The 25,018-nt window shown below is 34.5% G+C and overlaps 3 protein-coding genes across 4 annotated transcripts; 2 read left to right on the top strand and 1 right to left on the bottom strand.

Moving 5' to 3' along the window:
- The first annotated feature begins 9,241 nt into the window (after positions 1-9,241).
- On the top strand, positions 9,242-12,261 carry LOC142621138 (putative beta-1,3-galactosyltransferase 8). The gene is made up of 8 exons (XM_075794449.1): positions 9,242-9,617; positions 10,002-10,066; positions 10,163-10,362; positions 10,646-10,903; positions 11,008-11,095; positions 11,569-11,694; positions 11,792-11,901; positions 12,026-12,261. The coding sequence occupies exons 1-8, from the start codon at positions 9,432-9,434 to the stop codon at positions 12,172-12,174; spliced, it is 1,182 nt and encodes a 393-aa protein (XP_075650564.1). The 5' UTR covers positions 9,242-9,431; the 3' UTR covers positions 12,175-12,261.
- A 3,330-nt stretch (positions 12,262-15,591) lies between these two features.
- On the top strand, positions 15,592-19,017 carry LOC142621257 (PHD finger protein At1g33420). 2 transcript variants are annotated; one of them, XM_075794573.1, is made up of 5 exons: positions 15,592-16,119; positions 16,241-16,388; positions 16,474-16,689; positions 17,258-17,869; positions 17,969-19,017. In XM_075794573.1, the coding sequence occupies exons 1-5, from the start codon at positions 15,762-15,764 to the stop codon at positions 18,822-18,824; spliced, it is 2,190 nt and encodes a 729-aa protein (XP_075650688.1). In that variant the 5' UTR covers positions 15,592-15,761; the 3' UTR covers positions 18,825-19,017. The 2 variants fall into 2 exon arrangements, with proteins under 2 accessions (XP_075650688.1, XP_075650689.1); XM_075794574.1 differs by having other exon boundaries at positions 15,902-16,123.
- An 859-nt stretch (positions 19,018-19,876) lies between these two features.
- LOC142619256 (vacuolar protein sorting-associated protein 9A-like) lies at positions 19,877-24,315 on the bottom strand. Its single transcript, XM_075792320.1, has 6 exons — positions 24,037-24,315; positions 23,783-23,930; positions 23,297-23,467; positions 21,909-22,088; positions 20,715-21,009; positions 19,877-20,325 (listed from the first exon to the last, which is right to left on the bottom strand). Exons 1-6 carry the CDS (start codon positions 24,162-24,164, stop codon positions 20,087-20,089), a joined length of 1,161 nt encoding a protein of 386 aa, XP_075648435.1. The 5' UTR covers positions 24,165-24,315; the 3' UTR covers positions 19,877-20,086.
- Between the last annotated feature and the right edge of the window lie 703 nt (positions 24,316-25,018).

A 25,018-nucleotide genomic window follows, 5' to 3' on the forward strand; every position in this document is an offset into this window, starting at 1 on the left:
TTTTTTTGCAGTATTTGAAATTTTCTGATAAATTTTTTTGTAAGTCATTGCACGTTCAAGAAATGACTTCTTCATCAAATTATAACACAAATTGAAGTCATATAAAAGTAAATCATGCAATGGTGTAGTTTCTTAATCAATTTAAGATTTTATAAAATTATTTTCGTTGATCTTACAAATATGTATGTTCTCGTGCATAGCACAAGTTAGCAACTAGTTGTTGTTATTATTATTATTATTGTAAAGTCATAATTTGCACTTAAGCCCAATAATAGGAAGGGTATAGGCCAAAAAGCCCAATACAATAAATTTGTAGAGAGTGGGTTCGAAATCTAGTTTCTTATGAGCTTAGATAACAATGGTAGTGGTCAAGATCACAAAACGATAATGATAGACTAATTTGCATGATGAAAAATTGTCCTCGAACTCAAGCCGAGGAGCTGGATTTTATATTCCTTCATTCTTAAAGACAGATTACAAATATTCAGTCTATTGTGTTTCCTCTCCTTTTTCCTCTCCCTTCCTATCCAAGGGTTTTTCTCCTCCTTTTATACTTCCCTTCCCCCTCTTTCTACCCTCCACGTATGGATCAAATTGCCGGGCAGTATACTTGTCCTATCAGCACCTTTCTGAAGCCTTTTGAAAATAGCTGTAAGGCTGAACACTGCTACACAGACATCACTTCCTTATTAATGCGGCCAGAGAGTTAGCTGCAGAGCATTCAATGCAGTGGCAGCAGCTTTTCGTTTAGATATTTCATGATTTTCCTTTGTCCTATACCCTTGTGATGCACATCCTTATCAATAGAGTCTCATGGGACGTTGCCTCTGGATGGCAGATAACACATTCCAACCTCTGCTTAGCTGATTCAAGGAGATATTCCTCCTCGGACCAACTTCTCAGATGATTACGATCAGACTTTGCTTCTTTATAAACTAACACGGACCCTTAGTAAGATGTTTACCCATCCTCGGACTGCTTAATGTTCTCGGATCGGGCATCCGGCTCAATATGCATATAAATATGTACTCTTGGATCTATCTCCCCCACAATTATTATTATTATTATTATTATTATTATATGAGAAAATTTGTGGTTGGTGAACACTCTGCAAACCCAAATAAAATATCTTTTATACCATTTGGAATCCAAAATTAAAAATTTAAGACTTCATAATTTGAATGCTACCATACTGCAATTGGCTATCTATATAATTAATTTAATTATTTTATGTGGAAACACTTTGGAAGAATATTTAACATATTATATTCTAGATTAGCTTAAGGCCAATGTTGTTAATATGTTTCCTTCCAATCACTTGGGTATACCTTGGGCAGTCCTTTTCCCTATGGCAATTTGGCATCTATGGCTGCAAAGAAATGCTTTTATTTTCAGAACAGGTGTAGTGGAGCCAAATCTGGTTGGTTCTTGTGTGAAGAAAGGGGCAAAATTTTTTGCTATTGGTCTAGGCAGTAGATCAAACCCTTGTAAAGCATCTGTTGAGAAATTTTGCTGCTAACCTTGCTTTGGAACCACTGTTATCTGACTGTAGGAACCTGTTGACCTTTCCCAGGACTCTGATTGAGCATGTGTTCAGAGAGGCCAATCAATGTGCTAATGCACTAGCAAAATTAGGAGCTAAGTTTTCTGCTATGTATGTTTCTTTTGTTATCCCACCGACTGTGGTGGTGAATTTGTTGGCTCTTGATAGAGCAACAACATCTTGTAATAGACTAATTTCTATTGTTGGTTAGTTTTTTTTAATATATTATCCCTTTAACCAAACCAAAAAAAAAACACAGTTTTGATTAGTTGAGCCTGAGTACGTTGTGTCAACTCATGATTTTTAAAGTATTATTTAATGTCCGTTTGAAAATAGTTTATTTAGTTTTTTGTGAAAATATTGTAAATAAAATGTAAAGGTTAAATAAAATAAGTAGGTGACTTAGGTGAGGCCTGCAAATAGTATAAAAAATAATAAATAAGTTGGCTAAGTGCATCCCAAATGGGCACTTAGTTTTTTTTTTTTTTTATAATAATAAAATGATAATTGAGTAGAGGAAATTTGAATCATGAATGTCTTAAAATTATCAAGAAGTCCAACAAATTATGTTACAAAACTCTTGACAAAGTGTTTATTCATAGCAGTCATGTTGAATATATATATATATATATATATATATATATATATATATATATATATATATATATGTATATATGTGTGTGTGTGTATGTATGTATATAGTAAGAAATTAAATTCAATAAGGACGTGGTTTAAAATCTAAGTTTTACCCCTTCAATCCCAACATGCCGCATTATCATATCACATATTAAAGAAGGCACAATCGTACTCAATCAATTCTAATAGCCATTTGAAAATCCAACTTAATTGTGAGTTTGTTGAAATGTTATTATGTGTGGTAAAATGTATTGAGTTTTAAGTAAAAAACTGAGTAATTATTGGGTATTCCCGGAGTACAGAGAATGATGTTCTCTCCTCTCACATTCATGGTGGGATCCACTCATTAAATTCCTATTTACATATGTAAAATTTTATTTTACTTTTTTATAAATCCTAAATTTTCAAATATAAAAAACATATATATATATATATATATATAAATATAAATAAAAGATAAGGTAACAAAACCATCCATGTTAATATGAGAAAATTTATAGTAATAGATTATGAACTACGGAGATAAAGTAATGGGTTGGTGTCAAATTGTAACAAAAGCTGTTAAATAAATTGTGAAGCACTATATTAATATACAATTTCTACTTCAATATTCTTTTTTTTTCTTTTGTTAAATTGTTTTTAAAGTCGACAAATGATATGGTAGTGGTACGTACGGATAATTCATGAGTGGTGTCAAAGATGTATATATTTTTTAACGTTAAGGCCAACCTTCTGGCCACTCAAATTTGGATTTGTACATTACAAATCAACACTTCATGCCAATGGACTTAACATTTAAGGCTTTTATATTCTTACAGCGTATTTTTACATTCATTCTTACATGTTAAAATACGGACATACATTTTGTGAATATTGATGTAGATGTTGTATTTCTAACTTTCTAAGTATTATTTCCCCTAAAAAAAAAAGAACTTTTTAAGTATTTAAGGGAATCAAGTAGGAATATTAGCCAAATTTGCAACATTTTCTAAAAATTTTGAGAATATTTCTCCAATAGTCCACTCCTATCAATTTTATAACAAATGGAGAATATTATTATTCCATTTCAAGGAGGATGAAACATAACGTTTACTCTTATTAATAATTGAAAGTAACATTTTTAGTAAAAAGTGCTATCACTATATTACTATCAAATGATGAGAAAATTGACAAGAGTTTTGTACTTTAACTAATACTTCTTTGTGTTTTCAATGAAAACATTTAAGATTCAAAATCTTTCTTCTTCCAGTGTTACTATTGAATTTAAAAAAAGAAAAAAAGAAATAGAAACTATTATTTCACTATTTCAACTATCATGCATTGGGTACACGAAACATGTTGTCTGCATGAGCTAACATATCAAAAACAATAACTCTAACCCTACAAAAAATTTTACAATTATTGATGTGATAAGTTGTTAATGGTAAATGATAAAGTAATGTCAATGGTGAATCCAAATGAAAATCAATAAAATCTTATTAATTCAATTGTTGTGAAAATTATTGCATGTGTAAGTGTCCTTAGTCAATTAATAAAAAATAAAAAGAAGTTTTACCTGATATTTTAACAAATTTGTAACACCATTTTGCAAATATAATTCATTAAAAAAATTCAATTTTTTTTCACCTAATACATTTTTCATTAATAAACATACTTTAATTTATTCGTCGTATTTTCTTTATAACAACATTTGTGGCAGACTATCAGAAAATGTATACTATTTAATTTCTATTACAAGAAAAGAGGGAAAACAATTGGGGGAACAACTATTAGAAAGAAAGAGAAAAAAATCTTTGTATTAAAAATTGGATCTTTCAAATACTATTTTGTTCAATTAGACCGCCCCCATTCCCCCCCCCCCCCCCCAAAAAAAGGCTTCATTTCCCCATTTGTGACATTTTTTCATAGAATAAAGGCCGAACACTTTTATTAAGGAAAATCAGCTATATTAACCTGAAGTATAAACTAGATTTATGGTGGAACATCCTTCACCCGCACAATACACTCTGGGACATTGATCGAATATCTAGCTAGACTATGAGCAAGGTTAATACCTTCCCTAGTAATATGAGAGTAAAATAATTGAGTAAAAGATTTAAAAAAGAGATTGGCATCTTCAATGAAAGGAGCAAAAGAGGTTAGAGACTGTCCACCCTCCTTCAAAACCTTCATGATGAGGATTGAATCTCCTTCCAACACAACTCGAACAATACCTATATCATAACCAATAAGCTCAAGTTCTCAAACAGTAGCTAGAGCTTCAATCTCCTCAACCTAGAAAGCTTGGAGGAATTGTTGAGATAAAGAAGCAATTACGAGGCCTTGGTTGTTGCAAATAACTACTCCAATCCCAGATTTATTCTCATGGTAGAAAAGTACTCCATTAAGATTAATTTTAAACAAATCTAGAGGTGGGGGCTGCCATATGACATGAGGCTTGGGAACTTGGGGTTGCTTGGAAGGTTGAATTGAGGAAAATTCTTCAAACCGATATTTGGCAACCTGAGCTATATGATCAACATTGCAACAAGGTTTATTCATTCTAACTTGATTTCACTGTGTCCAAATTGACCAAGCAATCATAGCAAAAATCTCTGGGTTTTGGTGCTTCTACGAAATCCAAGACTTAAGCTCTTTGAAGTCCAAAAACTTAGTAGTAAGGCCGAAATCCTAGGCATTAGATGTAGACTGCTAGAAATACTGAATGAATGTATTATATTTCTTGAATCATTTATAAAATATACATGAGTGCTTTTACATAGGAGGCAGAGAGTGTAGTACAAGTATATGTGTTATACAAGTAAACAATGTAGACCTAAAGTCTACAACCTATTACACATTAACAACACCCCTCAAACTCAAGGTGGGTATGAGACCAACTTGAGGTTGCCAACCAAAGCACGAAGGCATCCCTTAAGATGTGACTTGGTGAAGATATCTATAAGTTGATCTTTAGAGGAAACTGAAAATAACTTGAGAGCACCATGGACAAGATGATAATGGATAAAATGATAATCGATTTTGATGTGTTTAGTCCGTTTATAGAAAACATCATTGTGAGCAATATGAATGGCACTCTAGTTGTTACAATAAAGAGGAGTAGCAGAGGATGTGGACACATTTAAGTCCTTAAGAAGCCACTGTAGCTAAAGGAGTTCATATGTGGTATCGGCAACGACACAATATTTTGCTTCAGTACTAGAGCCAGCCACAAGGGTTTGTTTCTTGCTTAACCAGGAAATCAGAGAAGAACCAAGAAAAAAGCAATAACCAGTAGTAGACCTGTGATCAATGAGATCTCCTACCCAATCAACATCAGAGAATGCACAGAGAACAAGAGGAGACTAAGCAGTGTAGAAAAGGTCATGGAAGATAGTACCCTTCAGGTATCGAAGAATGCGCAGAACAGCAGCATAGTGAGTCAATTGTAGAGCAAACAAATACTGGCTCACCTAGTGAACAATATAGAAAATTTCTGGACGAGTGACAGTGAGATAAACTAAGCTGCCAACCAATCATCTGTAAAGAAAAGGATTAGACAATGGTTTTCCCCCCGAGAGAGTCAGATGCGCATTAAGTTCAACTGGAATGTCAATAGTATGGCTATTAGTGAGTCTAGTTCAAGACAAAATTTTAGAAGCATACTTGGCCTGAGTAATTTAAAGACCATCTGTGGAACGAGTGATTTCAAGACCCAAGAAGTAGCTAAGATGTCCAAGATTTTTCATCTCAAACTGTTGACTGAGAAAATCCTTGAGTTCTTGAATGCCAGTAAGGTTATCACCAGTTATGATTATATCATCCACATATAGGAGAAGCAAAATGGTACTTTTGTAGGTGCGACAAAAAAACAAGGCAGAATCATAATGATTGGCAATGTTACCCAAAAGAGAGATGATAGAGGTGAACTTGGCAAACCAAATTTGTGGAGTTTGTTTAAGGCCATAAAATGCATGTCTAAGGTGACAAGTCTTGTTTGGTTCAATAGAAAGACCAAGAGGAGGTTGTATATAAATTTCTTCACTTAAATTCTCATTAAGAAATGCATTTTTGACATCCATCTGAAAAAATGTCTCATTTACTAGTAGCAGCAATAACTAAGAGGGCATGAACAGATGAAATTTGAGCAACTGGAGCAAAGGACTCTTCATAATCAATCTCATACTCTTGTATAAAACATATTGCAACAAGATGAACTTTATATCGCTCAATGGATCCATCAGAGCGAGTCTTGATCTTATAGATCTACTTACAACCAATTACAGATTTCGTAAGGGGGAAAGTCACCAAATCTCAAGTATGGTTTTTGGATAATGCATGAAGTTCCTCTTTCATTGCAGTCTGCCAATAAAAGGTCAATGGAGGCCTTACGATAGGTGTGAGGCTCATGCAGTGTAGCAGGGGCAGTGTAACAATGATAGTCAAGTAAATGTGCAGAAATAGATCTTACCCAAGTTGAGTGACGAGGTGAAATGTCTTATGCAAGATTTTCAGGTGGAGCAAGAGTAGGGGACCCAAGTTCAAGGTTTGGCAGCTCAGCTTCGACCTGTTCATTAGAGGATGATCTAGGAGAGGCATCAAAAATATTTGATGGTTGGACAGAGAAGTCTATAGGAGGATTAGGAGTAATTATAAAAAGAATATATAGCTCATCTGGAAAAAGATTTAAGACTGAGGAGGTAGATAGAGAGGCACGAAAGTAAGAGAGCTCAACAAAGGAGCGATGTTCCCAAAAGACAACATTACGGGAGATACGAAGACGATAAAAGACAGGATCATAACACTGATACCCCTTTTGAGCTTCGTCATAGTCAAGAAAACAACAAAATCTAGACCAAGGCTCAAGTTTGTTATACTCATGTGGCTGAAGAAGAACAAAACAGGCAGAATCAAATGAGCAAACGTGATGATAGTTTGGAGGTGACCCAAAAAGACGCTCATATGGAGTTTGATTTTAGACGACAGGACTGGGAATGCGATTAATAGCATGAATAGCACGAAGAGTAGTTTCGCCCGAAAAAGGAGCAGAAACTTTGGCAGAGACAAGGAGTGCACAAACAGTGTCAAGAATATGACGAAATTTTCATTCGGCTCTACCATTTTGCTGAGAGGTACCTAGACAAGTTAGTTGATGAATAATGCCATAGGAATGCAAAATAGCTTGGAATGCAAAATAGCTTGGAAAGCATATTGAGTGTGTTCAAGAGTATTATCAGATCGAAAAATTAATACGTTTGGAAAATTGAGTTTCAACCGTTTTTGCAAAATTAGAATATACTTGCAATAATTCAGAACGATGTTTCATATGAAAAATCTAGCTATAACAGGAATAATCATCAACAAAGACCACAAAATATTAAGATCTACCAATACTAGAAACAAAGGAAGGCTCCCAAACATCAGAATGAATTAGGTCAAAGATATTAGAGGACATTGATTTACTAGTATTAAAAGGTAAAACTGATTGTTTTCCTAACTGACACGAAACACAATCAAATTGACAAGGTTCAAACAAATCAAGAGGTGGGGGCTACCATAAGACACGAGGCTAGGGAACTTGGAAGGTTGAACTAAGGAAAATTCTTCAAACCGATATTTGGAAACCCGAGCTATATGATCAACATTGCAACAAGGTTTATTCATTCTAACTTGATTTCGCTGAGTCCATATCAACCAAGCAATCATAGCAAAAATCTCTGGGTTTTGGTGCTTCTACAGAATCCAAGACTTAAGCTCTTTGAAGTCCAAAAACTTAGTAGTAAGGCAAAAATCCTAGGGATCAAATGTAGACCATACCAGACCTAGCTCAGGGCATGCCCATAAAACACATAGAGATAGAGTAGACTCAGGGGCTACCTTGCATTGGTCACAGAGCAGGCAATCAATTTTTTGTGCCTTTTTTTTTTTGCTGACATATTATAAGTAATGCTATTTTTTTCGCTGTAATATTTAAGATTAACTAATCCCTTGAATAAATAAATAAAGGCTTCATTTCCCCACTTGTGACCTTGTCTCAATTTTTTGTACTTTATCTGCAATATTATAAAGAATGCTATCTTTTTTTCTTTTTCTTTTTCTCTGTAATAATTAAGATTAACAAGTTTAGTCTCTCATCCTACAAATATAAAGCGAACTTAAACATCAAGTAATACATCTGAGGCATGTTACTCCGGTCAATTGCCCACCAATTGAAGATGGCAATAACCATTAGAAGTGGCATCATATTATCTTTTTGATAAACAAGTAGGATGATATTGTCGAAAGTGTAACATGGCCAAAGATCATGAGGATACTTAAAAGTTTGAAGGCAGATGTTTATGAAACAAGAATTGAAAAGTAAATAAAACTGAGATATTTGCACCATATATAATTTGGAATTGTTGACTTGTTTCAAGTCGGAACGCTAGTGATTTTATGTTATGGTTAGGGAGAAGTGTGAGGCATGATTAGAATGTGTGCTCCGACAGAGGGACTCTAAACGGCAAAAATTAAGGCCTATGTATGTCCATTGTCCCAATCAATTAAGAAGTTCAACTACTTTTGAAATATATATGTATTAACTTGCTTGCAAACATAACATGTGGTGTTAAAACTTAAAACTCTCTCTTATTACGTGTATACACACAAATCAGGGTATCCTATGTAGAAAATTTAGGAGATAGACGCAAGTGGTAGTGAAGAGAAAAAGGATTCTCACACAAAGAGAGGAGAGTTCATTTCCGTTATGAGACAGTTTGTTTAGGCATGAAAACCACATGATTTAACTGCCATCCCATCCCTAGCAAATAAAACCCTTCCATCTAACTATACTCTAAGTTTATAGAGATAGATAGATATTCCTTTTTAAGAAAATATATGCACCCCTTTACCCTACCTATTATCATTCTGCATTAAGAACTATTCGCTGTCATCCCGCAATCATACAGCCCTTCTTAAGGTATTTTCCTTAGTTGCAGTAGCTGCTTGCCTACTGACCAATAACAAAACAAAAGCCGATTTTTCATTCTTGATGTTGATGTTTATAAATAGCAACTTTGTATATGCTTTTCTTCTAGAAAGAAAATAAAAATAAAAACTTGTTCTCATAATGTTTTCGTTTTTATAAGTTTATCCTAAGCTAGCATTCAATTTTGGCAGCATATGTAACACATATATGTGCTTAACTTTGCTCTACAGGATGCATTTATATGAATCTTAACGAAAGGAAGGCGTGGTTGCGGGATTGTATTTGTGGCGTTTGACAAAAGAGTCCATGAAAATGAGGGGCAAACCAGTTTCAGGAAGAGCCATTCTTGTACTATGTCTTGCCAGCTTTCTTGCGGGTTCACTCTTTACTAGTCGGACATGGACATGGAGTAGTATTCATAACCATTCTCAACCTCAGATATCCATCATCCCACAGCTCGAGTCAGTGACACAAGATTGTGATCATAAGCGGGTAAGCTTCTTGCTTCTTCAAATATATACTTTCTCATCAATTTAAGCAATTTCAGTCCATTTGTGTTAATACAAAACTTAATCTTAATATATAAAGATTTTTAAAAACAGGGCAAGAGATGTACACAGCATGGGTGTACAATTTCTACATAATCACTTTTTTATTTCTTTAATTGTTTATGAGTTAGTTAGTTAATAACTAGTCCAAGTTTAATTTGATTCAACTTTTAAATCAATTTGACATATATAATAGGCCAGTTTACACGCCTTGTTTCGGTTATTTGATGATTGCGCTGACTAGTCATGTGGTTTTCTAGTCATCTTGTTTGTTTTCATGTTTAATTTGTATACTAAATCTCTCATATTCCTAATGTTCCTTAATCAGAAATTGGTTGAAGGAAAATCTGGAGAAATTATGGGAGAAGTGGCAAAAACACATCAAGCTATCCAGTATGTTCAATTATTTTCTTCTTGTGGAAATTAATGTGATATTTTTGGATTAAATTTTGGGGACATCTTAATTATGTGTGCATCATGTTATGTTAGGTCGTTGGATAAAACAATTTCAGCATTGGAAATGGAATTAGCCGTAGCCCGTACAAGCCAGACCAACGGACAAGTTCCAATAGAAAGAGGATCTGATTCTAATCAGAATCTACGAAAGGCTTTTGTTGTCATTGGAATTAATACAGCTTTTAGTAGCAAGAAACGTCGAGACTCAGTTCGAGAAACATGGATGCCTAGGGGTAATTTATTTGTTTCCCCTGTCTATTAATCTCTGTATCTCTAACTAATTTTGATATGGACAAAAGCTTATTAGGCACATCCCTCCTTACAGATCCAATGGCATGTTTCTTATATATAAGAAATTGAACTAATTGTATAGTAACTAATACTGCTATATATACAAATTAAGTTGTAATGAATGTAATCATATATTTTTTTGCTACATAAGAAATAAATAAATATATATAGACTTCTCTTTGATGTTTGATTAAATATATAAAATATACATTATCATTACTGCAGGAGCCAACCTAAAAAAAGTGGAGAAAGACAAAGGGGTTGTTGTACGTTTTGTGATTGGACACAGCGCCACCCCAGGTGGGGTTCTTGATAGAGCAATCGATGCAGAAGAGGCTGAGCATAAGGATTTCCTTAGGCTCAAGCATGTTGAGGGCTACCATGAGCTATCTACCAAGACCCGCTTGTATTTTTCCACTGCTGTCTCTATCTGGGATGCTGATTTCTACGTGAAGGTGGACGATGACGTCCATGTCAATTTGGGTTAGCTTCGTCTTCTTCTACTACTTAATTAATTATCATCAACATGAATTTATTGCAACCACAAATGTGAATGTTCTGTACATACAATTAATGTGCTTTTATAGGTATGCTAATGAGTACACTCGCAAGGTACCGATCAAAGCCCAGAATTTATATTGGGTGTATGAAGTCTGGCCCAGTTCTATTTCAAAAGTAAGTCTATTCCTCAAAAAACACTCAACTTTTTTGTTTTCTATTAGGAGTCCCATTAATTATAATAGTGCTCTTAAGTCTCATTTAATGGCCTAAAAGCAATTGTTAAGGTAGGATTCTCAATGCAATCGAATCAATTTTTTATTAACATTTGTGAGTTTTACTATTTCTCAATTTAGTTATAACTCATTTTATTCTTTTTAACGAATGTCCTAAGATCATTTAGTAACATACTTCTAATTATAATTTAATATTTTTTAGTTAAATTAAAATTTAATTTTAGCGGAGTTGTAAAATCATAATAATCGTCTTTTATTTTATATGCGATGATGATGCATAAGCTATGTTCTTGTACAAACATGAAAGCATGATTTCGTGTTGAAAACAAATTGACACTAGTGAGTTTCTAGAGAAGTAAAATGAAATAAGAGTTAAAGTGAGATTGTATGGTGTGGTGTGGTGTGGTGTGGTAGGGGTGTGAGATATCACGAACCAGAGTACTGGAAATTCGGGGAAGAAGGGAACGAGTATTTCAGGCATGCAACTGGCCAAATCTATGCCATCTCCAAAGACCTTGCTGCCTACATCTCAATCAACTTGTGAGTCCAAAAATCTTACCATTGCCTTCTTCATTTATTTATTTTATAATGGGTTATGGTAATGGTTAAACAAACAAAATTTTAAAATTTGGGGCAGGCCCATATTGCATAGATATGCAAATGAGGACGTGTCATTAGGCTCCTGGTTCATCGGATTGGAAGTTGAACACGTAGATGAGCATTCCATGTGCTGTGGGACACCTCCAGGTACGTAATTTCAACATAGTGTCTTGATGGGCCTTGTATGATCAAATATGTTTTATGATGAAAAAGGTATCAATTCATCATGTCTCTTTATTAATTTTATGGTTGGTTTGGTTTGGTGTGATAGATTGCGAATGGAAGGCACGAACGGGGAATATATGCGTGGCATCATTCGATTGGAAATGCAGTGGAATTTGCAAATCAGTGGAAAGGATGAAAGATGTGCATAACTCGTGTGGAGAAGGAGATAATGCTGTTTGGAACGTTGATCTTTGAGCGAGAGAGAAGACACAAAATCCTTACTACTTAACTATTACTATAATCAATCCCTTTCTTTGTTTTTCTGTCTTACTAGACTACTAGTTTAGTAAAGGTTCCATCTACGCCTCTTTTTTTTTTCTTTTTATCAATTATCTTTTCTGTTATAATGGAATAAGTTTGAGGGTCGTGCCATTGTGCTAATTTTGTGGAGGATAAACTTGAATATTACTATTAATTTAAACAAAATTTAGGACTCCTTTCTCAAATTAATTGAATGTTTGAGATTCATGATCAATGCAAATGTCATGACTACTTATTAGTGAGGGCATACAGATAAAAAATAAATAAAAAATTGAATAAATCGATAGTTGGAGTAAAGGAATTTGAATTCTAAATATCTCAATTTAAAACACCAAAATATACTATCCAATTTAGCTAACAAGATTCTTAACTAGTAGTTTATAAACAAAAGAAAATTGTGTATTTATTTATCATAATATTAACACCTTTGAAAACTTTCACCACAATAGTTGCCCTCTAATTATGTAGAAAACTATGATAAATATCTGAAAATATTCTATGTTATATTTAAACATTGATTTTTACAAAACTCCAAACTAAAAAAAATTAGTATTCAAAATTTTAAAAATATATATTATAGAAAGTTTATGAATACAACTTTTATACCACAACATTGTAATTATAAATAGTAGAAAAAAATGTAGTGTATATATAAAAGTGATGTGATTGTGCAACTTATTTAATTTATTTGCTTATGTATAATATTTAAATCCAACATTTTCTAATTACAGAACCACGTCTTTGCTCAGTTATCCATCCCAAAATATTTTGCAGCTTTTTTTTTTCTTTTTCTTTAAGAGAGTTTCTGTTGAGGGTCCCGCCTTAAATTTATAATTTTATCTTCCAAAACTGCCTTTCCCTCCCTCCCGCGTCAATTGGATTTGGAGGGAAAATCCAACTCACGTCGAAAATGTCCTTTTTAGTTTTAAATATTTTTGAGCTGTTTCTCTTTTCTTTTCTTTTTTTTTTGAGAAGCAGCTGTTTCTCTTTTCTGTCTACAAAGTCAATGCATAAAACCAAACCCAAAGTCCCAAACGCAACAATTCAATTCAATAAATTAAAACACCAAACTCAGTTGCCCCTATCCAATACCATCAAATGGATAGCGACTTGCTGCTATGAGCGGTCCTTTTTCTCTTCCTCTTTCATTTTTGTCTTGTCAATTTTCCATATGAAGTTCTTAGCTTTATTTATTATTATTTTTTAAATGAAAGAAAAAAGAAGAGAGTATCAGGAAGTAGTATAGTCTATAATTTATAGGATAAGTTTAGTACAGTGTCTATATATCAATTTTAAAATAAGTTAATTGAATTTTAACACCCGTTAACATTTAAATATATGACAAATTATGATAATATCACAAAATACAATTCACTTTTTTAAAATTAGGTTGGGTTCAAGTTACACCTAGTGTAACTCTAAGTAATGTTACACCACTCAATATTTTTTAATTGGATGCGAATATCGACAAATCTACCGTTAGATTACATTATCTTCGTATATTCTTCATGCTTGCAAAATTTCAAGGTAATCAAAGATTAATAGTCATTTCATCACTCAATTGTTAAAATTTAAATTTTTGTAGTTTAAAATAATGCATAAAAGATGAGTTTAAATATCAAATGGTAAATAGCATCTAATTGATATGAAAATTGTTATGCATGTTAAGAACATATAGAATATGTAATTCAACGGTTGCATTTTCAAAATATTAATTCAATAACAAGTTATTGGGTAGTGTATCATTGCTTAAAGTTACACCAAGTGTAACTTGAACCCAACCCTTTCAAATTAAAATTAAAATTCTAAGGATCTGATGGGAAAGTAACTTGAAGAACTTTAATAAAACTAGACCCAAGTTAAATCATTACTATAACAAAATGTTCTTATAAATTATTAGTTGAAGAATTAATGTTTTAAAAGGGACCATTGTTGCAATCAAGAATCTACCTATCTGATCCTCCAAACAATAGGACAACTGACCTGGATTAATTTGAAAAATGGGAAGTTTTCAATCATGTTAGCATATCACCTTATCGTAGGAAGTCAAAAATGTGAACATTGTTGATTCCATTAGAAGCATAATCTAGAAGATTGACATTCATGAGAGGCTTAAGATGCATCTTTGGTAACTTGCTGCAAACCTTCTTTCCAATTAATGATCAAACTAGTAGGGCTGCTAATTGATGTGAATCAAATTGTCCTCTTTGTAATTTAGAGACAAAGTCATTGGCCTCCTTATAATCACTTATAGTCCAATATCTTCTGAGTAAATATCTTGATATTGGACTCTACACACACCCGCACAATCTAATCTTATTAAATTTGCACAATTTGAGGTTATAGATATCTAGCTATTTGTATTTTGAGCTCAAAGTCTAACCAAACAAACACATGAGAGAGAGAGAGAGAGAGAGAGAGAGAGAGAGAGAGAGAGAGAGAGAGAGAGAGAGAGAGAGAGAGAGATGTGAAAATGGGCCCATAGTTTTTTTTTTAGTTGGATAATTGAATTGCTAGAACAAATGGGGAAGGATTCATATCTTGGTTTTCTTCTTGGAAGACTAAGTACTCTTTTTTTTTTTTTTTGAGATATGACTAAGTAAGTAAGTAATAATGTTGAGTTATAAAACTTGAGAAATGAGACTAATTGGATTATGATTTATTATTATTATTATTATTTTTAGATAGGTAAAAAGAGGGGAAGGGGAAAGTGGGTTCGAAGTTTAAATCATAAATATAAGATAATACAAAATATGCCATTATTACTTAAGTATCACTAAAATAATGTATTTGTAGTTCAATTATAGCCCTAGTTTGATTTAGATATTGTAGCAGACTTTATAGTCTTGAGAAAGTTTGTAAAGACAATTAATGCTACAACTCTAATGTTATTGATTGATTGTAAATAGTGGAGAAAAAAAACTGATAAATTTATGTAAAAAATGATAAATTTATGCAGTGTTAAAAGGCGGGAAAAAAAAGATGGAGAAAGTGGAATTTGGATCGGATATAATATGATAGGATAGGATTGGATAAAGAAAACTGTAGTGTAAAAAGACGTAATTGACCCGAGTTAGAGACCCAACACAATAATAATACTAGTCAAAAAAGGAAGACAGGAAGATACAAAACTATGTAAAAGAAAAGAATCAGCAAAATTAATATTGAAAAGAAGAGAGAGAAGCCACCGGCCATTATTGCCCATATCAATTCTCCCGTATATATAAAAATAAAAATAAAAATAAAAATAAAAATATAGCGCCCACCCCGATGCGAAGCGAAACGAACCCCCAAATTTTAGCAAAAGGAAAGAAGAAGAAGCAACGAAGCCCCAAATAAAAAAACAAAACATAAAACAGCCCCACCCACTCAGACAAAAACACACAGACTCGTACTCATTCATCACTTATTATTATTTTTATTATAGGACTGTTTGTTCTTAAAATCTTCTCCTCATCTTCTTCTTCTTCTTCTTCTTCTTCTTGTTATCGTTGGTGGCAGATCTGGTAAGTGGGGTGACGATGGTAGTGAACGAGAGGCCGATGAAGAGGATGAAGAGGAGGATCTTTGCCGATCTCTACGACTTCCATACCTTCCCCACCACTACTACCACCACCACCGAGGAAGAGCAGCAGCCCTTCAGAGTAAAGATGAGGGCTTTTCTGGAAAAACACGCTCACCTCACGCTCTCTCACTCTGCCGCCGTGCTTCCCTCTTTGTTTACGTGGCAGGTACTGTTACGAGCTACCTCCCCCAACAGCATCAGTGACACTATAGTCTCCCTCTACGTGGTCGAAGAGGATGTCACCCGCATATCATCATCATCATCATCATCCCGCAATCGCAGATCCGTTTACTGTGATCATTGCTGTGTCGCTGGTAGGTAATTTCTTTCTATTTTTATTTTTTATTTTTTCTAGAATGAATTATTGGATTGTTTTTAGAATCAATGTACTAACACCCAAAAAAAAAAAAAATTATTTTTTTAAAAATGAAAAAGGATGGAGTGGACATCCGGTGTGTCGCAAGCGATACCATTTGATAATAAGGGCAGCGAGTGGGTCTGGGGGGTCTTTGGATGATGGATGCCAACACCATAACAAGTCCTGTTCAAGCTGCGGAGCTCAACTCCATCTCTCCGAATCAAGGTACCTACCTGCAATCTCTCTCTCGGAGTCACAGTATAGTAAGTAACTCAGCACTCACACTCCCTTACTGTCTGGTTATTTACAGGTGTAGAAGTTGCAATTGTGTGATAACGGCAGATGATTTGGAAGATTGGGCGTATAATCAATTTGAAGATCACACTCATCTCCTCCATGCTGTTGTTCACTCCAACGGCTATGCCCACCTTCTTACCGTCAATGGTAGAGAAGGCGGCTCCCCTTTTCTTTCCGGACGTCACATTATGGACTTCTGGGATAGGCTCTCCACATCACTCGCCGTCAGGTCTGCTCTCCTCTGCTTTCCTATCTATACTATATTTGCAATTTTCCATCAAAGTTTTAAAGCATGCTGTTTTATTTCCATCACAAACAAAACGAGAGAGTGTTTGAGCCTGCAAATTGGCACTGCTCTTAGTTACTGTTAAATCATATGGAACTCAAATTAAACTCATCTGCTGACACTCTGCTCTAGACCTAACATAAAAGGACTTTTTTTTTTTTAACAAGGTGCTTCCAATTTCGTATATGGTGCTCAATATTCTGGACCTCGTTGCATATTCTCTTTTCAGCACCAAAACTCTGTGCCATCAGATTTCTATTTGATTCTAAGTTCTGCCTCTTTTCAAGCCTCTACATGATTCACTTATCTGTGTAATAGTTCTCCCTTACCTGAGTCACATACCAAGAACAAAATTGACAAATTGAACACATACACAAAACACACAACCTCAAATAGCAGAGCAACATGTTTCTCCCTCTTTTTCCCATTACAGTCTCCTCTTTCCCAGGTATTTATTGCATGATTGGCTTTTGACTGATTAGCGTCATTGAACTTTCATTTGTTTGATCAGGAAGGTTAGCGTGATGGATGTATCAAAAAAATATGGGATGGAGTATCGATTACTTCATTCAATCACCAAAGGTCATTCATGGTATGGTGAATGGGGTTACCAATTTGGTGCAGGAAGCTATGCTCTCACGCAGGAAGCTTACAAGAAAGCAGTAGATACAATATCCAGCATGCCCCTATCCCCATTTCTATTCCAGGGGAGAGGACCCCGAACTCGTGTGCAGGCTGTCATTGCCTTTTACCAGTCTCTATCAGACACTGAATTTGAAACAATCAAGGATCTTTTCTCCTTTTTATTAAGTATGATCCATGAAGCATGTAAGCCATTGGTGCCTACTACATCTAAGAAGCCCGAACTCAGCACCTCAAATGTCTTGTGTGCATGGACAAGGAATGATGTTGAGTGCGTGCAACAAGCCATGATGAAGGTGCTACTTGCAGCAGCTGGTGAAGCCAGCTGGGTCACAAGGCGTGCCCTTAAGGGTGCAATGTGCAAGACAGCATCTCGGGAACTTCTTGATTACAGCCTTAAGCACTTGGGAGGCAAGGTGGCAGCCAATGGATTGGTGGTTCGTTCCTGGTACAATCCCATTTCCAGTGCAGTGGAATTCAGGTAAGATGGCAAAGATTGTTTGGTTTGAGCTGCTTTTTTTTTTTTGGGTGTGTGTGTACATGGAACTGATTTTTTTCTGACTTAACATTTGATAAACAGGCTTGAGTCTTTGAGTATTGTCCACGGCAGATTTGATTTAAATTCAAACTACCCATCAGAAGAGCAAATTGTTTGTGATCTCAAGCTTCTTTATGATTCACTTCTACACCCTGAAACCATGGTCAACTTTAGACCACCAGAAATGCGGGAACATCTTATTGACTCAGCAACTAAGCTTCTTGACTGCAAGCAATTCATGAAGGACTATGAGCCTGATAGAATGGCATTGACAAACCCTTTGTCTATACAACTCTGGTGTTATGTTGAGTTCTCAGATAAGCCGAAAGATGACATAGCTGTACCCCCAGAGCTAGTTGTCTTGCCCCTGAATGCCACAGTTGCTGATCTTAAGAGTGAAGCAACGAAAACCTTTCAAGAGGTATATGCTATGTTTAAAAGGTTTCGGGTTGAGGAATTGCCGGAGTTTGGATCTTTAGATAATTCAATTACAATGAAATTTTTGGTCGGATATGGTGCATCAATTCGAGTTCAAGGAAGATGCCCTGCCAAACATGGGCTAAGCCGTTTCCGGATGGAGAGGGGAATGGAGAGCTGGACAGTTGATTGCACCTGTGGGGCTAAGGATGATGATGGTGAGAGAATGTTGGCTTGTGACACATGTGGCGTTTGGCAGCACACAAGGTGTGCTGGGATTGAGAGTTTTGAAGAAATCCCGAAAAAGTTTATTTGTATGAGATGCTTTAAATTATACAGCAAGGAATCTGAAAAGGAGTCTGATTTTAACCTTGAAACTAAAGATGCTCTGTTGCCCAGCACATCTTGCAGGGACAAAGCAGTAGCAACTAATGCTCCTGGAGTTGCCTCTAACACGACTTTGACTTTTGGCGTACGTTGATTCTGTATGGTTCCATGTAAATGTATAGTTTCTTTTTGGTTTAGGATTGGTGATAAGGCCTATAACGCCTTATGGGGAGATTGTCAGATTAGTTGAGGACGCTTCCCTTTTTTGAGTATGAGCTCATGGGCTTTTTGACTATTTTGTTTCATATATATAAAAAGCTCAAAGAAAAGAAAATTCTGTTCTATCACTTGTCAGTTGTGAACTTGCCAACCTGTGTATATGTAGCCTACTAGCCTTAATCAGATGGCCAATGAACATGCAAATAACAATTACCAAATTTGAACACGCAAATAACTATTACCAACACCCAGATAAAAACAATGTTGAGTTTGAAATCTTCTGAACGCAATCCAGCAAGCCCATGTTGAATTCAATGAGAAAGAGTAGTCAAATTTGAGAGACTGAGAAAGAAAATCTAGATTTTTATTAAGGCCAAAACAATATTATATTTATGAAAATCAAGAAACTTAGAATTGAATTTGAACTTAGGAAAGAGTAACCAAATCAACATATTTTTTGAGAATCATGAAGAAAACCAAATGAGTTTTGCCAAAGGAATTTGAGAAAGCCAGATAAAAAGGAGCTTCTAGCCAGAGGACATCTTGTGAGCCCATGTTACCCAACAGATTACCACAGCTGCAAAAGCATATAAAGCCATGAAATCTGAGCTTACCACCCATTTTTTCTTGACAATACTACCAGAGTATTACAAGCCCTGACATTCTTTGCAAACTCGCGAGCGAGGCTAATATCATTTTCCATGTGTATTCTCCTGGTCCAACCATGGCAGCACTGCCAGAGACATGCCAGCCTGGTAAGCCACAGACTTTGGCTTTGGTGGAGTAGCCATGTCTAGTCGTGGCCTTCTAAGCCCAAAGCCAACCAAGTCTTTGTTTGAATGTTTATGTAAAAATGGAGTGGATCTGTAGAGACCAACAAGCTGTGGTGGCTGGATTCGACTAGAGTGGGAGATGGAGAAGGTGGCCCTGTACTGGGTTTAGTGTGAAATGTAATTGGTGAGTTAGCTTTAAATTGTTTCAGTGGCATTTTTAATTTTTAAATGGTGTGTATTATTCATATTGGGCCACCTCTTATACATTGCAGGGATTGCATATTCATCAATTGTAGGTGATAAGCTCCCATGAGTTATTCAACACTGTGAATGGACTTTCAAATGACAATATCATTCTATTATTACCTAATACAAACAGCAGAGAACAAAAAAGCTGCACTAGAGTAACACTTGCACGTTGTTGTTAGTTTTCTCTTTGATGATCAATTTTTGTATTTGTTCCCTCTGGCTGTGTTAACAAAAAACTGGTTCCTTCTGAATGAGGAACAGGGTTTTCTGTTTTGGACATGGAAAGGTGTCTAACAGCTTTGTATAGACTTGTATACTTTGTAACTACATCCTTGTACAGACTCAGCAATCTCTCCACATCCCCGACTGTCAGTTCGCCAGCCTCTGCATCCATGTAAGGATAATTTGATCCACCTAATGCAATCAAAGGAATTTCAGATCTACTAGTAAAAAATATCCATGTATTCAATACTTTTTGTTTTTTCCATTCTACTGAAAAAATGAAACATTATAGCGTTTCTATCAACACCAGATGAGAAATTGATATATGGGGTGGTAGCAACTGCAGTAGTAATATTTATCTCATGCATCTGACATGTGCATCATCTCTCTCACATGTGCAGATGACGCATATGTGCCAAATGCACAAGATACTTTCTTCTGCATCAGATAAAGGACAACAAAACAAATAGCTCAATGTAATATAGTATATCTCCTCTAGAAACAAATAATAAATAACAGATAAATATTTTTTAATCTTCCTTGGAAAAATAAGTGAGGTTTTTTAGCGGTTCGAGGGTTACCACTTGTATCTTTTTCTTTATCATGCATTCTTGTTGGAGTAGGATCTGTTTGACCTTGCAATGTGGGTGAGGCTTCTATTTGTGTCGCTCTATTGGTCTGTGTCAATCTTGCTGCTTGCATGCTCTCCTCAAACTTGATTTCATCCATGGAAAGAGATTTACCATTTAAATCAACAATAAATGTCTTGGCTGAGACAAGATTTGTGAAATAATAAGCTGCTTCTGAGACAAGTTTGGCCTGCCTCCGATACAATTGGATGAATTTGAGGTTAGAGTGCAACTGTGGAGGATTGGCCTGATGATAACAAGTTCAAAAGCTTAGTAATACTTTTGTAAGAACATACCTTAGTTCTTGCCACAAATAAAGAAAAATTAACATTCTTACTGCAAAAAGGACATGGACGTTTTTCATCATACATATACCAACAAAAGCTGACATCAACAATAAAATACATAAAATTTTACAACTTAACTGATTACATCAATCAGAAATTTTTTTCCTACAATTTGTCAGGTGGTTTCATACATGTAGGACAAACTTAGTAACAACAGTTGATGTTGAAGGACTTCCAATGTTTCATCTACAATACCAATCATTCAAATTGAGGGCTAGATCCTAAGCAAGACCAAGGAACACCAAATACAAACCAAAATATAATTAATGTGTTCCTAAGTCCTAACTCAAAAATTACCTACCACCACAAGTAAATTAGCAACTATGCTAATTTACTTGCAGTTTCCATCCAAAATATTCAGCATTTAAATAAAAGAATTGCATCCCATGAAAAAAAAACGTGTTTGCTCCATTAGATAATATCTTCATTCATGATATAGGGTACTTGTTCATTTGTTTCTTTTTTATTTTTGCTGCACAAGGATAAAGGAGATCAACCACAATTATCACCATAGTTAATAGTAACAATGTTGATAACTACACAGAAGTAATCAACATGGACATTGATCAATAATGATAGCAACTTTTAGTTCCTATATTCATTTCTTTTTGACAAGTTCAATTACATATTCATTTCAAAATAAAGAATAAAAAACAGGTTTTTGGTAAGTATGGAACAGTGGGGCTAAAAATCTCTCATTTTTAAGATTAAACTTTGCAGATATATTATCAAACAATGTGAATAATTAAAAAACAGAACAATGATTAGCAGAAATGGCTTATTACCAAGGAGAGCTTGCCTTGATCGTAACATATATAAGAACAGGAAGAAAGTCATCTAGCCCTGCTAGGGCATGATTTTCTGACATGGACGCATTGAGCAACAAATTGTTGATGACCCTACAACAATTCATAATGCACAAAAGCTTCTCACGAGGGGCTTTGAAAGTGTTGATTTTCTGCAATTCTTTCTCTGCAAGCTGAGTAGGGAAAAAAAAAGTGGAACAATTATGGGTTGTCCTTTGGAGGAAGAGGTAAGATAATTATAACTTACTGTTAATATAAAAAGAATGAAGACTTCTACTACTTATAAAAGAAAAAATAATACACCCCAGGAACTTAAAAAAACCTGTTGGAAGACAAACTACTGGGATGATTATAACTTCTTCACACCAAAAAAACTCAACAAGGAAAAGGGAGGTGGGGGGGGGGGGGGGAGAGAGATATAATACACTTCCAGAAATATAAGGACCGAAGATCATTTGATAATATGGTTTTCACCTCAAGGAAGTCTGACCAGTGAAATTCATTTTAGATAATTCTTTATAATTCTATCATAAACTACAAATAGTGAGCTATATAATTAAAAACCTATGGTCTGTCAAAACTTTATAAAATGCCACACATAATACAGAAGATAAAATATATCTATGTAACACTATAACACATTTATGCAATAGCATAAACCCTATTTTCCGGCAGAGACTATAACAAGGTTTGAATTTTCCTTTACTATTGATTATTTTAATGCAAAGCAACTAACCAATTGCATAAGAGTGAACCAATTTTTAAAGTTTATGTATTTATTAATACAGAAGCAAGTAGAACTGGGATTCTGTCTGGAAATAATGAACTTGGCTGATAATCAAGATGCAGTGCAATAGCAGCAAAAAATTCAGGTTAATTTGTGAAAAATAAGAGGGGTCCTACCTAATCAAAATATTAGGCTGCATGTCACTGTGTACTCATTTATTGACTATATTACTTATCTGTTAAAGGGAGCTGATATAATACATGTTTCATGGTTTTATTTGGTAGTGCTACTTATGAATTTTAAATTACAGCTTAATAGCCAATTAGGATTCAAATTTCTAACCTATCCTTTTCTAAATGCTACTTGTCTTCACTAGATCAGTCTCACTAGAATAAAATTTAATTTCTGTTATTGCTAGTTAATATATGCTTTTCCCCCTTGGTGCATTGTATAATATCATGAAATGCTCAATAAATAATCGTTCACCGTAGCATCCCAATGGAACTAACAAGCTTAACATACCGTGCATGAAAATATATAGCAAGAGTAGTATTAGTATCAGCAAACTAGCTAAACACACACGTTTTAAACAACAAAGAGTAAGTTAAAAATTAGACAAATTTCCCAAAACATAAATAAAGCCAGCATGCCTACCAGCCACGAAGCTTCATTGTGAAGAACCGCGGGTATATCTAAATGCTCAGGCTTCAAGAAGGTCTGCAACAAACATATTTTCTCTGAGACTTCACGATCAATCTTTGCATCCTCTGGAACAGAAGCAAATGTCCGCGAAAACAACTTTGTCATGACATACTTCTCTAAACCCTGCATTATGCATTGTACAACATATGGCTGAATATGTAACTAAAATTCACAAATCAGGTACGCACTTGTCTACATTTACAATTCGTTTTTCCCAAAAGAGAACAAGCACATTAGGGAGTATTTATTGTCAAGTGGAAGGAGATACATCCCCCTAGGCCCTAGAGATTCAAATTTCTATGATGAAAGGGCAAACTATTATCATCCTTGTGTAAAACTAAAACTAAAACTAAAACTAAAACTAAAACATACACACAATGTGTTTAATAAAAGCTTAAAAAAGAGAGTATTTAGTGCTCCATTGCAGTTGGTGAGTACCTCCATTGCAGAGTCAAGTTCTTCAAAAGTAGCAGCTGCCCACAATGGGTGTTCCCTAATGGCAGCTTCCATTGACAAGTAAAAGTCTTGCACCTTTTTCCCATCATTGTCAGGGCTGGGCGTGTAGAATGAAAACGATACAATGAAGCTGGTGGGTGGGGGGGCAACAATATATATAAATACATATAAGTATAAAAGCAAAAATCAAAAAGTGAAAGAAGGGAATCAAAAATATAAAATACAAAATTAAATACCTTTTGATGGATCGGACAAGATCGAGGGAAGCTGGGTTTCGCATTCGATCAAGAAAGTCATAGAATGTGACCGACCCTCCTGATGATGTTGATGTTGACGTTGATGAAGAAGAAGGTGCTGCCTCCATTGATCACTTCAACTTCTTCTTCTTCTTCTTCTTCTTCTCTTTTTTTAATTTAATTGTCCCCTCGGTCTCTTTTGATTCATACTTAAACAATTTAATATAATATGGAGAAAACCATCCATCCATATACGATGTTCAATGTTATATCTGATCTGCAACTTCAATTGTTCAAATTTCGAAGTTCAAACCAACTATTCCCCCAACCCAAAGACTGTTAGGTTTGCCTTTGCCACGTGACTCTTTTTTCTTTTTTTAAAAAAATACTAAAATCTAAAGTACCCCAATATTGATTGTATCATTTAATTTGATCCCATAACATTATCTATTGTTTTGATTGTGAGCCCTTTTGTCCATACCTCTACTTAGCTGTCCATAAAATAAAATAAAGAATTATTTTATTAAATGTAATTTAAAAATTTTTAGAGCTATTTAATTGATATAAAATAATAAAAATGACATGGCTTGATTTTATTAATGGAATCAACTAAACATATGTGATAGACTTAGGTGTTACTTAATCGACATATTAGCATGAGCATGGACATAACTCATAAGAGCTCTTAGTCAAAACTATTGGTAGCATCATGAGACCGTATCAAAAAATTTAAACTTTATAAGACATAATCAAGATAACCCCAAACTTTATTAAAACATGTTATTGGCTTTTGTTGTTAATTTAAATATGATTTGGTGACCATGGGAGAGAAAAAAAAAAAGTGATTTAAACTTAAGAAATACTAACATGTATCAACTAGTTGAACTATAAAGAAAAATGTAATTTATTAAATAATAATAAGGTGATGGTTAAAATTAAAATTTTAAAAATAAATTTTTTTCTTTTATTTTTGGGAAAAGAG

This window comes from Castanea sativa, chromosome 12 (genome assembly GCF_040712315.1).
Source record: "Castanea sativa cultivar Marrone di Chiusa Pesio chromosome 12, ASM4071231v1".
In the NCBI taxonomy this organism is placed as follows: Eukaryota; Viridiplantae; Streptophyta; class Magnoliopsida; order Fagales; family Fagaceae; genus Castanea; species Castanea sativa.

What these genes read in the sequence shown, in the direction of transcription:
- LOC142621257 (XM_075794573.1), top strand. Translation starts at nt 15,762, where the DNA reads ATGGTAGTGAACGAGAGGCCGATGAAGAGGATGAAGAGGAGGATCTTT. An exon ending in TGATCATTGCTGTGTCGCTG is followed by an intron (nt 16,120 to 16,240) that starts GTAGGTAATTTC and finishes AAAATGAAAAAG; the next exon opens with GATGGAGTGGACATCCGGTG. An exon ending in TCCAGTGCAGTGGAATTCAG is followed by an intron (nt 17,870 to 17,968) that starts GTAAGATGGCAA and finishes TTTGATAAACAG; the next exon opens with GCTTGAGTCTTTGAGTATTG.
- LOC142619256 (XM_075792320.1), bottom strand. Translation starts at nt 24,164, where the DNA reads ATGGAGGCAGCACCTTCTTCTTCATCAACGTCAACATCAACATCATCA. An exon ending in CTTGTCCGATCCATCAAAAG is followed by an intron (nt 23,931 to 24,036) that starts GTATTTAATTTT and finishes CCCACCCACCAG; the next exon opens with CTTCATTGTATCGTTTTCAT. An exon ending in TTATATATGTTACGATCAAG is followed by an intron (nt 21,010 to 21,908) that starts GCAAGCTCTCCT and finishes TGTTATCATCAG; the next exon opens with GCCAATCCTCCACAGTTGCA.
- LOC142621138 (XM_075794449.1), top strand. Translation starts at nt 9,432, where the DNA reads ATGAAAATGAGGGGCAAACCAGTTTCAGGAAGAGCCATTCTTGTACTA. An exon ending in AGAAACATGGATGCCTAGGG is followed by an intron (nt 10,363 to 10,645) that starts GTAATTTATTTG and finishes TCATTACTGCAG; the next exon opens with GAGCCAACCTAAAAAAAGTG. An exon ending in GGCCCAGTTCTATTTCAAAA is followed by an intron (nt 11,096 to 11,568) that starts GTAAGTCTATTC and finishes GTGGTGTGGTAG; the next exon opens with GGGTGTGAGATATCACGAAC.